The sequence below is a fragment of the Pseudorasbora parva genome, chromosome 16 (assembly GCF_024679245.1).
Source record: "Pseudorasbora parva isolate DD20220531a chromosome 16, ASM2467924v1, whole genome shotgun sequence".
Classification (NCBI taxonomy): domain Eukaryota; kingdom Metazoa; phylum Chordata; class Actinopteri; order Cypriniformes; family Gobionidae; genus Pseudorasbora; species Pseudorasbora parva.
The window spans coordinates 20487400-20502121 of NC_090187.1; the positions used below are offsets into that span (position 1 = coordinate 20487400).

A 14722-nucleotide genomic window follows, 5' to 3' on the forward strand; every position below is an offset into this window, starting at 1 on the left:
GAAAAAGATGGGTCAGTTCTGCTCCAAAAGCAACTAAAAATAAACCTCTCCACTAGTGAGAGTGAAACTTTGGCTCTTTAGCAGATGAGCTACACATTTTAGTTCAATGGATGAGCATCTATCTTCCAGTTCTGCTCTTGCAAGCTCGATGAATGAAGAAACACATAAACACTGTTTTCTGCAGGATAAGATCAGTGTTATTGTGTTATTAGTGTTATTTACTATTGTTACAAAAAACTATTTTATTGTTAAAAAATGTTTTGTTTATAACTTTATAACTTTGTTTATATATAAAAAAAAAAGAAAGTATTGTTATTGGGGTTCAAAGACTTAAGGCCTTTAAACCACACATGCATAAAAATAAAAATAAACCAGTGCACGATCACTTCCGGTGCTTGTGTTAAGTACGCCAGATCGAGTACATTGACCTCACTCACCGGAAGTGATCGCTGGGCTGTTGGACATAGTGACGAATTAGAGGTAAAAAATTATATAAATTCTTGCACAAACCGATTTTTTTGTGTCTTAAAGTCCAAGTGAACCAGAAGTAGCAATTGAGTTTTCTTCAGTGCTGGTTCAGAACTAGTTCACCCAAAAATGAAAAAGTTATTCCAAACCTGTATGAATTTCTTTCTTCTACTGATCACAAAAAAAAGGTATTTTGAAGAATAAGGGGTAAGCAAACAGTTGATGGAAGCCATTGACTTAATATGGAAGTCACATGGGTCCATCAACTGTTTGGTAACTGTTTGGCATTCTGCAAAATATCTTCTTGTGTGTTCAGCAGAAGAAAGAAACTAATAGGTTTGGAACAACTTGAGGGCAAGTAAATGACGACAGAATTTTCATTTTTGAGTGAACTTTCCCTTTAATGGCCATAAAAATAATCACATTACAAAGAAATTTAGAGAGAGAGTATAGCAGAACATGAATGGAATATAATGAGATTCATCGACCTCCCGGGGTTTGCGAGCCCTTGCCCATACATGTCTGAGTCCAGCATGCTAAAGGTATGTTTCTGTTAGATACGTACACATAAGCAAAACAATCTATAACAATGCAATACTATCACATATGTGACCCCGTCTGTGAAACACCGGCTAAAGTTGCAAAATTATAATTTAATTATAAGTTTTTGATCATCAAAGTGACAAAAATAGGTAAAAAAATACAAAAAATGACAAAAATAGGTAATTTGTGTTTATTGCTGTAAATGATAAATTATACCAAGGGGTTTGAGATACAATACTACATTTTTAATTCATAACATTATAAATACTGAAATTAGTGATTTTATTGACACTACACTTTATACTTTTACACAAAAAAAATATCGGATGCGGGCTCCCTAAACATCGATTTGAATCATCTCAGGGGGTTTTCAGCGCAACGACACCAGCTGATTCGTATGATAGATCGGTTCAGGAACTTCTTTTTTTTTTACCATTAGGAAAAGAAAGACATTAATATCAATCGGCACGAGCGGCAATCAGGTCATTGCAACTTAAGCCGGGTTCCGATGTCTAGTGCGATATTTTCGTTTCATCGCCATTATTTTAATATTTTCTTCTTTGATTTGTAGCTCAACATTGTGCCAACAATAACCATCTTAATTTAAAGTCATATTAGGCCTGCTATGTGTCAATATAAAACATGTTGTTGATGGTGGTGCATCAGATTAATGTTTCCCAACCAGGGTGCGCGGGGTGTAAAAGGTTTCAGCACACACTTTGCATCGCGGTTCATCTCACATCAGATGACGCATCTTTAATATAGGTTGTAACTTGAAAATAATGCTTTATGTATGTTTCTGTCGATGGATACACGTGTTGGCTCCTCAGTTATACATTACAACAACAGCGATAATAAAAAATAAGAAAAACGTGGGCAAACGGTCTCTCTTAGTAAACTTTGTTCAATGCATGTGAGTGCTGCCATATCTTCGAATATGAATACAGGTGTAGAGCCAGAAGACACGATTGAGAACTCACATGCGATTGCGATGTGAGAAGATTTGTCTCTGTGCGGTCATCGAAAACGCACATGCACGTCTCACAGCGCGCATCTATTGAGTTCTCTTTCAAGTCTTGCGCTTGAACGGACAAACTCACACAAGTAGCCTATGTCAACATGTCCATCTTGATGAGTATCCAAGCAAGTCTAATAAGGATTAATATTTAATTTAAACAGTTAAATATGCAGTAATTTTTCATTTGATTACTTTATTCAAGTTATTTACCTAAAACTAATGTTAGACCTACCTGAAAAGAAAAAAATATATATTTTATTATCTTTTTTTTCAATAGTAATTATTTGTGCTGCTCCTTGTATTTAAGTGATTTGTTCTTTTCTTTATTTTTATTTTACAGTAGTCCTTTTTTCCATGAACATAGCAAATACCGAACCATACAGAAACCATGAACCTGAAACTGTGAACCTAAAACCGAATCGTGAGCAATCTGTACCATTACACCCCTAGCGTAACCTATGCGAGGGGGTGCCACAAAATTTAGAACATTTCCAAAGAGCGCCATGACTGAAAAAAGGTTGGGAAACACTGGATTAATGAATTAAGTTATCTAGGCTTTTTGACATGGCAGCACTTAAACGTGAGCAGGAACAGAAAAAAACAGCTTTTCCAATATTAATCTCGGTGGAATTACCCCGAATAATGATATAACCGGGTTTATTGAAGAAAGTGCAGGTTGAGGGTACATGAGGGTAAATAAATGATGACAGAATTTTCATTTTTGGGTATCCTTTGGGTATCCTTCTCTTTATTTGTATGCCAGTACTGTACTTAATGCAGCCCAGTAAAATATTTTAAGTTAGATATTTTCTACTGAAATGTAATATATTTATTAATTTATATATTAATGACTTTTTCCATGGATATTTAATTTTATTAATAAAGTTATACAAATAATTTCAATTAATTGACTTGGTAATTGTTTTTTTCTTCAATAAAACTGGGTTTATTGACGAAAGTGCAGGTTGAGGGTACATGAGGGTAAATAAATGATGACAGAATTTTCATTTTTGGGTGAACTATCCTCCTCTTCATTTTTAAGCCAGTTCTGTACTTAATGTAGCCCAGTAAAATAATTTAAGTTAGAGATTTTCTACTGAAATGTAATATATTAATTAATTTATATATGAATGACTTTTTCCATGGATATTTAATTTTATTAATAAAGTTATACAAATAATTTCAATTAATTGACTTGGTTATTGTTGCTACAATCAAGCTCTTGTACCCCCAATTCGTTTGAATGTTTTTTGTGCTTTTTGGACATACGCATCATAATAAATAGGCCTGTTTTACAAACCTTTAAAGGGGTACTTCAGCGCTGGGAAGATGAATCTGTATTTAAACTGCGTCATCAATGCAGTAGAAATGTGAAATTATTTTTGAATTTGGTGTCTTCTAGACTGAGAAAAGACAGAAAATGTATTTTTGTCCCATGGGGATGAAAGACTACAATTCCCAGAATGCTTCGCTGCCCTGTGAGGCCATTCCCAACGCCAACAACTTCATTACTGTGACTGAGTTAGAGACACTACAATATAATGAGTGAGTCACCGCGCGAGTCTCACAGCACTGAGCACTGACTGCAGGAGTGATGAGAGCTGAGGTAATCGCGACTACATTCGCGGCATACATTCACAACGCAAGTTCAGTCTGGCGCGTTTCAGTTAATGCCTTTGCAAGCTTAACTTTCATAGAAATGAATTTGAGAAGTTAAAAGACTTACATTGCTCACCATAGCTCCGTTTAAATGATCCTGTCTGCAAGCTGAGCTCTCCCTGCCAGCTGAGTGTAATCTCCCATCCCCCAATGCCTGATTCACAACATGCGGAAATGGCTCCCTCTGCTGGCTGTAGTCTTTAGCCTCTGGGCAAACATTCCTCCTATGATGCAAAAATCGTCATTTTGCATCATAGGAGGAATTTTTCCAGAAATAAAATGCATAAATCTCTCGTCTCAGGGAGATATGAGAGGGGAAAGCACAATAATTTGAATATTCTCCAGGGTTTCTACTGATACAAAGCCATATGCTAATCGCTGAAGTAACCCTTTAAGAATTGTCCCATAAATGTGTCATATATCACTGAAAATGGGAGAATCTCAGCTTTAATGTGGTATATGGCTCATATTCAGGATAATTATGCATCAAATGTGTTGCAGTTTAAAAAATAAGCTTGTGTTTACATTGGAATTTCTCAAAAACATGATTTTCTGAGCCCGAAATTCAGCACATCTTTAACTTGATATCTCTATATATACTCAGTTAATATTAGAGATATCAAGGTAACATTTTAACAGAATGTTCTTTACATTATGTAGGATGATTTTATGTAGAAAACAGTGAATCACAAAAAATGTCTTTAGGAGGGTTTTCACAGACAGGGTCACATATGAAAAAAAACGTTTTACTCACAACACGTTTTTTTGTTGCACCATTTATGCCGGATCCTAATCCAACATCGACCGGAGATTTGTTTGCAAACATTCCCGCAGTGAAATAAAGTGAATATGTTTTTCCCATGTGAGCTGGAACTTCATTAAAAATAAAGTTCAACCACTCATTCCTAATAGTACGATCCAAAGGAAGCTTATGCAGCGACTGTGTTCTTCCACAACCAGGAATTGCGCAATATCTTAATCTTCCTCGGCATGTTTATTGTTGTTGACCAGCTAGCACGAGCCCTCCAAGAGTCGGTGGGCGAGGCTACTGGATTAGACATATATATATATATATATATATATATATATATATATATATATATATATATATATATATATATATATATATTGGCCTGTATTCTATTAGTGGCTGGGTTTCCAACATTGGCCGGTCTCGCTGTCACCGAAGGTAAATAAAGGCTGGTCTCTAATAGTGGCTGGTTCTATTATTCAAACCAACGTTCAGGGGCGAAGCCAGCGGACGGGCCTGACGGGCACAGGCCCCCTCAGTTTATTATACAAATATAATAATATTTGTTAAATAAAAGTTGTTTAAATTATTTTAACATAATTACAAAAGTATTATAACATCTCAAATACTGGAATAAATAAAAATAGTTTTTTTACAGTCTATTTTTAAAAAAAAAATTTGCATGATGTTTGATTGACAGCTGTGTTAAGGCAATAGGCTGTCTCAAGTATGTGACGCGGCTCGCACCTGTGACTTCATGAAGTATGTTTACCTATTCACTTTGCAGTTGTGTGGTAGAGAAACAGCAGCGGTGCAAAATTCTATAAAAAGGACTTTAAAAAAATCGCGTTGACGTGAGAGAACTCATCCATCAGGCCGCAAGTAACATTAAGACGTTTCAATTGCCTGCATGAGGATGACAGACGCGCAGCGGAACAGGAGGAGGACGAAGAGGAGCTGTACAATAATGAACTTGTTGTAGAGGCTGGCGCGAGTGATGAGGAGTTTACAGGGAGAGATGGAAGAGGAGGAGGAAACTGAGGAGGACAAGGATTAAACAGAATTTGAGTTTTTTTTTTTTTATTACTTCAAACCAAATGAGACAGGAATGGTTAACGTTAAACTTTGGAGCAGTAAGGTGTCTGTTGACTTTTGTTATGAATCAATAACCTAATTATCACCGTGTATGGTTAAGTGTTTACAATGCACTTCTGGTAGCCTATGTTTGCTACGTATTTGTTACCATATTTCTACACTGGAATTTAATCTGAATTACCGGTATTTGTTGTTAATGTTCTGTATGCATACTATAATGTTATGGTAACTGTACATTTTCAATAAATGAACCTTGTATTTTATAGGTTGAAATAGACGCAAAATCTCATTTTTGTTCATTCTACTGGTAGTTTGATTTGCTCAAATAGAAATTGAGACCTGCCTCTAATTCTGGCCTTCTTTCAATAAAGGCCTGGACCACGATGCGCTTGAGTAAAATAAAGGCCTGGGCCTATATTAGAGGATTTACGGTAGCTATTTGTAGTACTGAAAATAAGCATACAATCCCTATGCATGTACGTGTACCTTTTCATTCCATAATTTATTCAGTGTCCATGTAGTTTTTATTTTCTTTATTCATTATTATTTCCTTATTGATAAATTCAAAATGAATTTAATAAAACTAAAAACAAGTAAAATGTATAAAGAAATATACATAAAGCAATTGGACAGGAGTAAAGTTTGGGTGCAATTCGCCAGTTGTCCTGCAAGTGACCTCATAGTCTCCTTACGATGCACTTAGGGATTTACGATTACTCCAGAGCACTCGCAGATCTATGATCATTTTTAAATGCAACTTAAGTTATGATGCTTTTGGGAAACAGACCTTAATATTAAGATCACTCGTACGATCGTTTTTACAATCAACTTAGGCTCTACGATGCTTTTGGGAAACGCAGTCCTGGTCAAGACCTAGAAAAAGAGTAACTTGAATATTCTGCTAAACATCTCCTTCACAGAAGAAAGTACATGGGTTTGGGAGAACATGAGTGTGAGTAAATGATGAAGGACACTTCATTTATAACTGAACTATCCCACTATATACCTTAAAAACAATGAAATACAGACATAAGAAAGTCTGAAGCACATCTGGGGTGTTTCAGGCACTAAAACACCACAGCTAGAGAAAAAAAAAAAACAGATTTTAAAGACACATTGAGCAACCGTGACATCGGTCTTTGCAGCAGAGTGCCCATGCTCTGGTGTGTGTGTGTGTGTGTGTGTAGTGTGGATGGACCATGAAAAATTTAATTTTTGTGTCTGACTAGGGGATCAGATCGAAGTGACATTGTAATGAGAGACTCACTATACACCCATGCACATTAACATCATCAGAAATGGTGTCATAACAGTGCATGTACTTTACAACAGGGGTGAGAAGAAACGTGCTCTTCCAGAGAGGAAAGACCATTTTCTCATTCTGCACACTAAAGCTATCTATGTGACGCAAACACATCACAGATCACAGATGTTATGTCTTAGACAATGCATTGCAAGAGTGTTGTCCAGTAGTATATATTTAACAAATCTCAATTCTCAAGGTGCAGATAGAGTTTCCTTCAAATGTCTGTGCTCTTAAAGGGGTGATGAATTGAGAAATTGACTTTCCCAAGAGCTTTTAATATAAAAAAAGTCATGGTAATATAGAAATACCCTGTAAATTTCAGAGCTGAAAACGTCCTTGTCAGTCAAAGAAAAGCTTTTATAGACACCAGGCCTAGAAAACAATCTTGTGGGCATCTGTACGACATTACACAACGAAACACGCCTCTACAGTGTGTCTAATTCAGTAGCCCCGTCTCATGGAGCTGCGAAGAAGATTCTATTCCTGGTTGTGGAAGAACAGTTGCTGTATAAGCTTCCTTCGGATCATAATATTAGGAATGTGTGATTGAACTTTATTTTTAATGAAGTTCCAGCTCACAAGGGGAAGACATGGTGTTCACTTCATTTCACTGCAGAATCGTTTGTTCACAAATCTCAGGTCGATGCTGGATTTGCAGACATTTAAGATTAAAACACAATGTTGTTTCTTCTATATTGGATTCAACAGGAATAGTGCAACACACTTTCCATGCTTAAATTTCCATGACTTTTCCATGGCTTTTCCATGACTTTTAGAAAAATATTCATGACCTAAGCTTCCATGAAATGTCTGTGTATACATGTAAAATTAGATAAATCCATTTTTAAACCACAAATCACAGCATATTTTTATCTAATTAATTAACGACAAGCTATGTGGTTTAATACAAAATAAAAAAGATAGGAAAAAAAATTGTCTGACCCTAGCAATGAATTAAAGGGATAGTTCACACAAAAATGAAAATGTGACGTTTATCTGTGTGAGAAATCAATCCGTATTTATATATATATATATATATATATATATATATATATATATATATATATATATATATATATATATATATATATATATATATATATATATATATATATTACCTCAAATACAACGCTATATCCAATAGCCTTCATGCACTTCACTTCCGGTAAGGTCAATAATACACACTCATATGGCTCATATACCCAGAGCGTGTATATTGACCTTACCGGAAGTGAAGGCTGTTAGATATAGTGTTGTGTTTGAGGTGAAAAATTATATAAATACGGCTCAATTTCTCACACAAACTGATCGTTTTGTGTCTTAAGATATTAGTGTCGTCATGAGCCACAGGGCTCTGTGTGGATGTTGTCTAAGCATGTTTTTTTTTTTTTTTTTTGCTATCATAGAATTGTTACCCATTCACATGATTATATGACCTACACACAGCAACGGTTGAGTTAAAAATCTTAATTTGTGTTCTACTGAAGAAACAAACACAGCTACATGTTGGATGCACTGGGGGTCAGCAGATAAACGTCACATTTTCATTTTTGGGTGAACTATCCCTTTAACACGAATCAATGGGGCAACAATGTTAAATAAGTGTCCAGTAACACTGACAGTTACTATACAAGGTGGCAGGAGTGCCAGAGACAAACTTTTGGAATACAAAATTTAATGAGATAAGAATTTAAAAAGATTTTAAAACAGCTTTGCTTCCTATCTACCATTCATCTCATTGGAAACCCAACAATAATTGCAAATCATCAAATCATCGTTCCTGGTTGAATTTTTCATTTTAAATTTCAGTAATTTACACCTAGGCCTATAACGTTACAAACTAAAAATGCTAGACGTTCCCCAATGAAAGGGTCAGAAATTACATTTTCCATTAAGGGGCTCCTTGCAATTGATTTCCAGGAGCATATAAGTAAAATTTTTAATGATTACCTGTGTTGTCAGTTGTCAAATACTTAAATTAAACAATTACTTAAATCAATCAGAACACTATATAGACTGTTATTAATAAAAACGTGGTATGCGCTTATATCGACCAATCATGCAGGCTCTGTAATATAAAAATAATAGTCCAAAAAATTGCGGGTGGAGGAGAAATAAATCATTGTGTCTGTTTGATAAAGATGTTTATTCTGGTTGCAGCTTTCAAAACAACCCCTCCCCTGTGTGAACTGAACTGAACAGGGGAGCTTAAGCTCATTAAATATGCAAATCTTATCCATTCCTTGCCTTGGGTGTTTACTTCCAAGTCTCCAGTGCGTCACGTCCATCAAAAACAAGCGTTTTGGAGAGAGCACTAAAACCAGTGTAGAAAATAGCCTATTACATATTAGTTATGATGTTTTTGAATGTAAAAACCACACAAACATCATTAGTTGACCTCAGACAACAGTATAAAAAAATAAAAAAGCCAGTTCATGACACATTTAAACAGCATGTGTTATTATTCAGGTTGTCACTACACACGTCAACAACTAGGGCTCGACAATAGGAACGAAAAGAAGCTCTTCTGAAATTTAACAGTATTTGCAATGGACAGATAGGGCAATATATTGTACTATATGCCAGCTTGATTATTTTGATCAAGGTAAGGATTTATTTAGTCCACAGAGAACTTTACTTCTAACCACAGGTGGAGAGCTCTCATTCTAACCATGCAACTTTGCGATGTTCTTTGTGATTGTTTGTTGGAACTATGGTTTCGAAAACACTGACTCATTGAACTATGATGATAACAACGGAACTTGCGACCATAGTTGGCTAACGATGCTTTTGGGGAACGCACCCCAGGCCAGTTGAAACATCCTTAGAGCACAGATCACTTGAGAAAACTGAGAGAAAGAGAAAACTGACAATAGAAGATGCCAGTCTATGTTATTGCCCACTAACGCATGCCTTGTGGAAATGTTAATTGCATGTACTTGAGTATGTTTGTGGTCAAACTGATCTTAGCTCCTTAGTCTCTGCTCTTACCTGGTCCAGTAGCTGGTTGTAGAGTTCATGGCAGTTGTCAAAAATGTATTTGTAGGTGGAGTCCAGACAGGCCTTCACACAGTCTTTAACTACCATACTGGCCCTGGGAGGATTCTGCAGCTCCTGCACCTAGAACACACAAAAAACCCACAGTATTAGTAAAATACAACACACACACATGCTTAAAATGGTTAATCACAATATATATATATATATATATATATATATATATATATATATATATATATATAATCAGTAATTATGATGTATGTGGTTTATAAGGTATAGCGTGTAATTTAAAGTTTATATGGTCTCCTGAAAATAATTCAATGTAACTATGTGAATGCACTGATTGATAGCGATGTGGTTGCTAGGGTGTTTTTCACTATTATGGTGTCAGGGAAAATCTTTCAGGGAAAAATATATGTATTTATTGATTTATTTGTTTTCTAATTGCACTATACAACACACACATACTATACAGGCCAAAATAATTTGACCACTTGGTATCTGGGAGTCATCTTATTGGGCCTGGATTTATTTTCCAAGAGGACAATGACTCGAAACATTCTTCTAATTATTACTAGAAATAACTCATATTTGGTTATGGAAGAAATCTGTTGGAACATTGAAAATTATGGGAATGGCCCCCTCAAAGTCCAGATCTAAACCCCACAGAGCATTTGGGATGAGTTGTGAAATAAACTGGACAAAAAAAAGCCTTTGGCTTCAGTTGCAGAAGGCATGGTATAACATTAATCAGAGGAAATATATTGACAATATGCCAGAGATGTGCTGCTGTAATTGCTGCAAAAGATTGACATACCAAATGGGTGATGAATTGAGAAATCAACTTTCCCTTGAGCTTTTAATATATAAAAGGTCATGGTAATATAAGAATATCCTTCTGAGTTTCAGAGCTGAAAACATCCTTATTAGTCAAAGAAAAGCTTTTATAGACACCAGGCCCAGAAAACGATCGTGTGCGCATCTTGACATCATCGACTGACGAAACACCACATCTACAGAATAAAAAGCATGTGTATGGACCAGAACGTGCTTGCCATGTAGCAGCGTTTTGAAGCGGCCCAGTGCAAGAACTGCTAACAACTCCAGGCAGTTGATGTGCCATTGCAGGGTAGGGCTCGTCCACAGACCCGAAACTGCAAGCCCGTTGTACGTGGGACCCCAGCCGGTGGATGAAGCATCCGTGAAGACATTTGCATGCCTGGATACCTTTTCTAGGGGCACTCCTGCCCATAGAAATACAGAGTCCGTCCACGGGCGGAAGGTTTGGCGGCACCTCGGTGTGACTGAGACACGGAGGGACCCACTGTGCAACGCCAACCCCGGGACTCGGTCATGTAGCCAGTAGGGCTGGGATAAACGATTATTTTTTAAACGATTAATCTAGCGATTATTTTTTCGATGCATCGACTAATCTAACGATTAATTTTCCCTGTCCGATTCGGTTACGATTCGATACGATTATCGATTATCTCCCCATTAATTGCCTAATAGCAATTTATACATGTTGATTTAATTATCTGAATGAAAAAAACTAATTCCTTAACATTGCAATATATGTTTATTGCTCTTAAAATTCCAAAGTAAAAGACTATACAAGAACAATGCATTCAATAAAATCATAACAAAATACGCACACACACACACGCACACACACACACACACACACACACACACACACACACACACACACACACACACACACACACACACACACACACACACACACACACACACACACACACACACACACACACACACACACACACACACACACACCCTATTTTGAAGTTACTGCACTCTGCCTTTGTATTGTCTGCAAAAAATGTGGAGTCATGCCAAGGCAAAAGGCAGTAACTTCCATATTATCAATATTTGGTTGCTGATCACCTTTTACAAAATCAATATAGTAACACCTGTATAAAATCTAATGATCATGGCATTTATTTTGGATGATTTACAATTAATTATAGCCATCTTCTTATTACCATCATGTGCTTTGGTTGCATTCTGATGCCATTATTAAGGACACAATACGTCTTGTAAAGAGTCTCTTCATTGGTGTGCAGCAAAACTTACAGGTTGATAGGTGACACTGAATTATATGAACAAGATAAGATTATTTCTAATGAGTAAACATTTGCATATATAATGCAAAGATATAAAAAATAGAACAAATAACAAATCATGTAAAAAATGCATGTGATTGGAATAAGATAAATAGCAAATAGTGCCGCTGGTTAATCAAGGGTTAAGTTTGGCTATCACACTCTAATGACAGCACTGACTGGATCGGATTGCCCATTCATAGGCTAAACAGAGTAATTATTTATTGCAATATGTTTTTAATGTTTTTATCTAGTAAAAAAAAATGATACAATAGACTACTAATTACTTTTACATCTTTGAATGAAAATCGCCTATAGCCTAAAAGGACAACTTTTAGATTGATGTGAACGACAAGTAGGAATAATTCTCAGAATGCTTGTGGATTAAACATCCCCGATGACGTTCATTGCCATGGATTTTATCGGGTTTACAAGAAAAGGTAGGATATATGGATATAATTGCGAACTGTTACTACTGATTGTATGTGTGAGCTTACGCTGTCACGGCATTCGAGTGCACACACTCGTGCAGTGGGCAGCCCCAAACTGCCTGACAGCGCGCTGAGTGAATATTCTGCATTATGAAAACATGTATGACATTACACAGGCTACACCGTAACTTAAACGCGGCAGACTTTAATAGACAGTAAAACAAAGGCAGGACACCATAACTGGATGTCGGTATCGTAACTTAATTTAAACATCTGTCTTCCTGTGTGCAGAAATTTGTTTATGTAGCAGTGACAACAAAACGCGTGCATGCGCACCTGTGTATAAGAGCGCTTGCTCCGTGGGCGCCGCGCGCCAACCCTTAAGCCTTGCACTTCTGAAAGTCTGAGGAGCCACTCGTGTTGCTACCATAGATATACATAATAAATAATATACTTAATTACATAATATACTTTATTATGTATATCTATGGTTGCTACTACTCTCCGGCGCCACCATCTTTATTTTGAGTCTGACGAATCGACGCGCATATTTTGCGTCTATGTATTTTTTGCGTCGACGTCATCGATGACATCGACGCGTTGTCCCAGCCCTAGTAGCCAGCGTTGAAGGAGTCTCATATGGAGCGATCAGAGCGGCATTACTGCGGCTACAGATGCCATATGCCCTAGGAGCCTCTGAAACTGTTTCAGTGGGACTGCTGTCCTGCGTTTGGACATCGGTCAGGATTCAAGCAGTTCAATATAGAAGTTATCCCAATTCGTCGGTCAGTCTGACGTACGTCGAATGTGACCGACTGAAAGGGAAACAAAATGACTTGGAAAGTAAAAATACTTGAGTACTGTTCGCCTCTAAAAACGAGTATGACTAATATGATCCACCAGCAGTCAAGATACACATAGTCAGTCTTACTTTTAGGTATTAAATTAGTCCAATCCAAGTTATGATGTAACTGATTTTAAAAAGTTATGAACATTAATAAGGAAAACTAATTTATGACTAACTTGTAAGAAGTCTTAGTGGTTTATGCAACCAGCCCCAGCACTTTGTAGCAACTGCATAGCAACATAGTATTGTAAGTCAGACATTACTAATTACATAGCAACCATATAATAATGCCCTAGGAACTACCAACAACACAACCAATGGACTGGAATGCATTTATATAGCGTTTTCAAGAGACCTATGGCCATCTAAAGCGCTTTACATATTGCCTCACATTTACCCATTCATACAATGACGCCGATGTCAGCCATGTAAGGCACCGGGAACCGGGGATTGAACTGCCAACCTTCCGGTTTGTAGACAACCTACATGATCCACTGAGCCACAGCCGCCAAAACAGTGGGGCACAAACAAACACATCATACCCCCGGAACAACCCAATGCCAGACACACCATACATGTTTTTTGCTAGTTTCAGCCCAATGCACAATGGCACATTATACCCAACATAAACCCATGGATTATTAAGAGACTAGGTACAACACTTTTGGACCTGGTGCACCGACAGTTTTTACCATCGTTAAACTAGCAAAAGTGGATTCGGACACGCCCTAAGTGCACTTCAGACCCTGCTCTCAGGTCATTAAAATAGGGCCCATAGTAACTTGCTATGTGGTTACTAAGGTGGGTGTTGCATACTGGTCAAAAGAGTCCTGCAACTCAAAAGAGACTGCAAGTCTTTGTGATACATTTTTTTTATATTCACCATCGCATAAGTCTGATATACCAGCACAGCTCTATCAAAAACAAGCAAGATTTAAGAAATCATTTATGTGAGGAAAAAATGCAAGCTAAAAGCCTCATACTTTTCGCCATTAATTAGCGATGACAAACGATGACGCTGTTTTTCCAGTATATTGTGGACTTTTTTTCTTTCCTTGTAGAGGAGCTGAAGAAGATACTGAAAACACAGCCTCAAAAATATAAGTAAAAGATCAGAATATACATGAGTATGCACTTCTTTTGCCTTATGTAACTGACTAATGTGTTGGTGTTTCTGAATGCAGACGCTAAGGGGAGGAATAAACATCGCCCCGGCATAGGCACTCTTCCATTACCCATAATGCATTGTGACAGTTGGAGTTTTTATTCTCTGCCCAGCGGTGTTCTCTCAGTGGGTGGGGCTTCCTCTGCCTCTTTAGCCACGCTTCACTGATTTGCCTGCTCAGACCACTCTAGCTGTCAGTCATTAAAATGACGAAGCGCTTCTTATCAGATGCAAGGCCTGGCTAATGATCTGACAGCGCTAGGTGTGTGTGTATGTGTGTGTGTGTGTGTGTGTGTGTGGATGTGACATCATC

The 14722-nt window shown here is 37.0% G+C and overlaps 1 protein-coding gene across 4 annotated transcripts in view; it reads right to left on the reverse strand.

Annotated features, from left to right (window-relative positions):
• The window catches only part of LOC137043632 (protein unc-13 homolog C), a 548445-nt gene that overhangs the window by 373998 nt on the left and 159725 nt on the right, over positions 1 to 14722 (reverse strand). For all 4 annotated transcript variants that reach the window (XR_010898550.1, XM_067419931.1, XM_067419930.1 and 1 more), the window contains exon 16: positions 9832 to 9960. Coding sequence is in view for 3 of the 4 variants with exons in the window: in XM_067419931.1 (XP_067276032.1) it covers positions 9832 to 9960 (129 nt within the window). In the remaining variant the exon portion in view is untranslated. The remainder of the gene's footprint in view (positions 1 to 9831; positions 9961 to 14722) is intronic.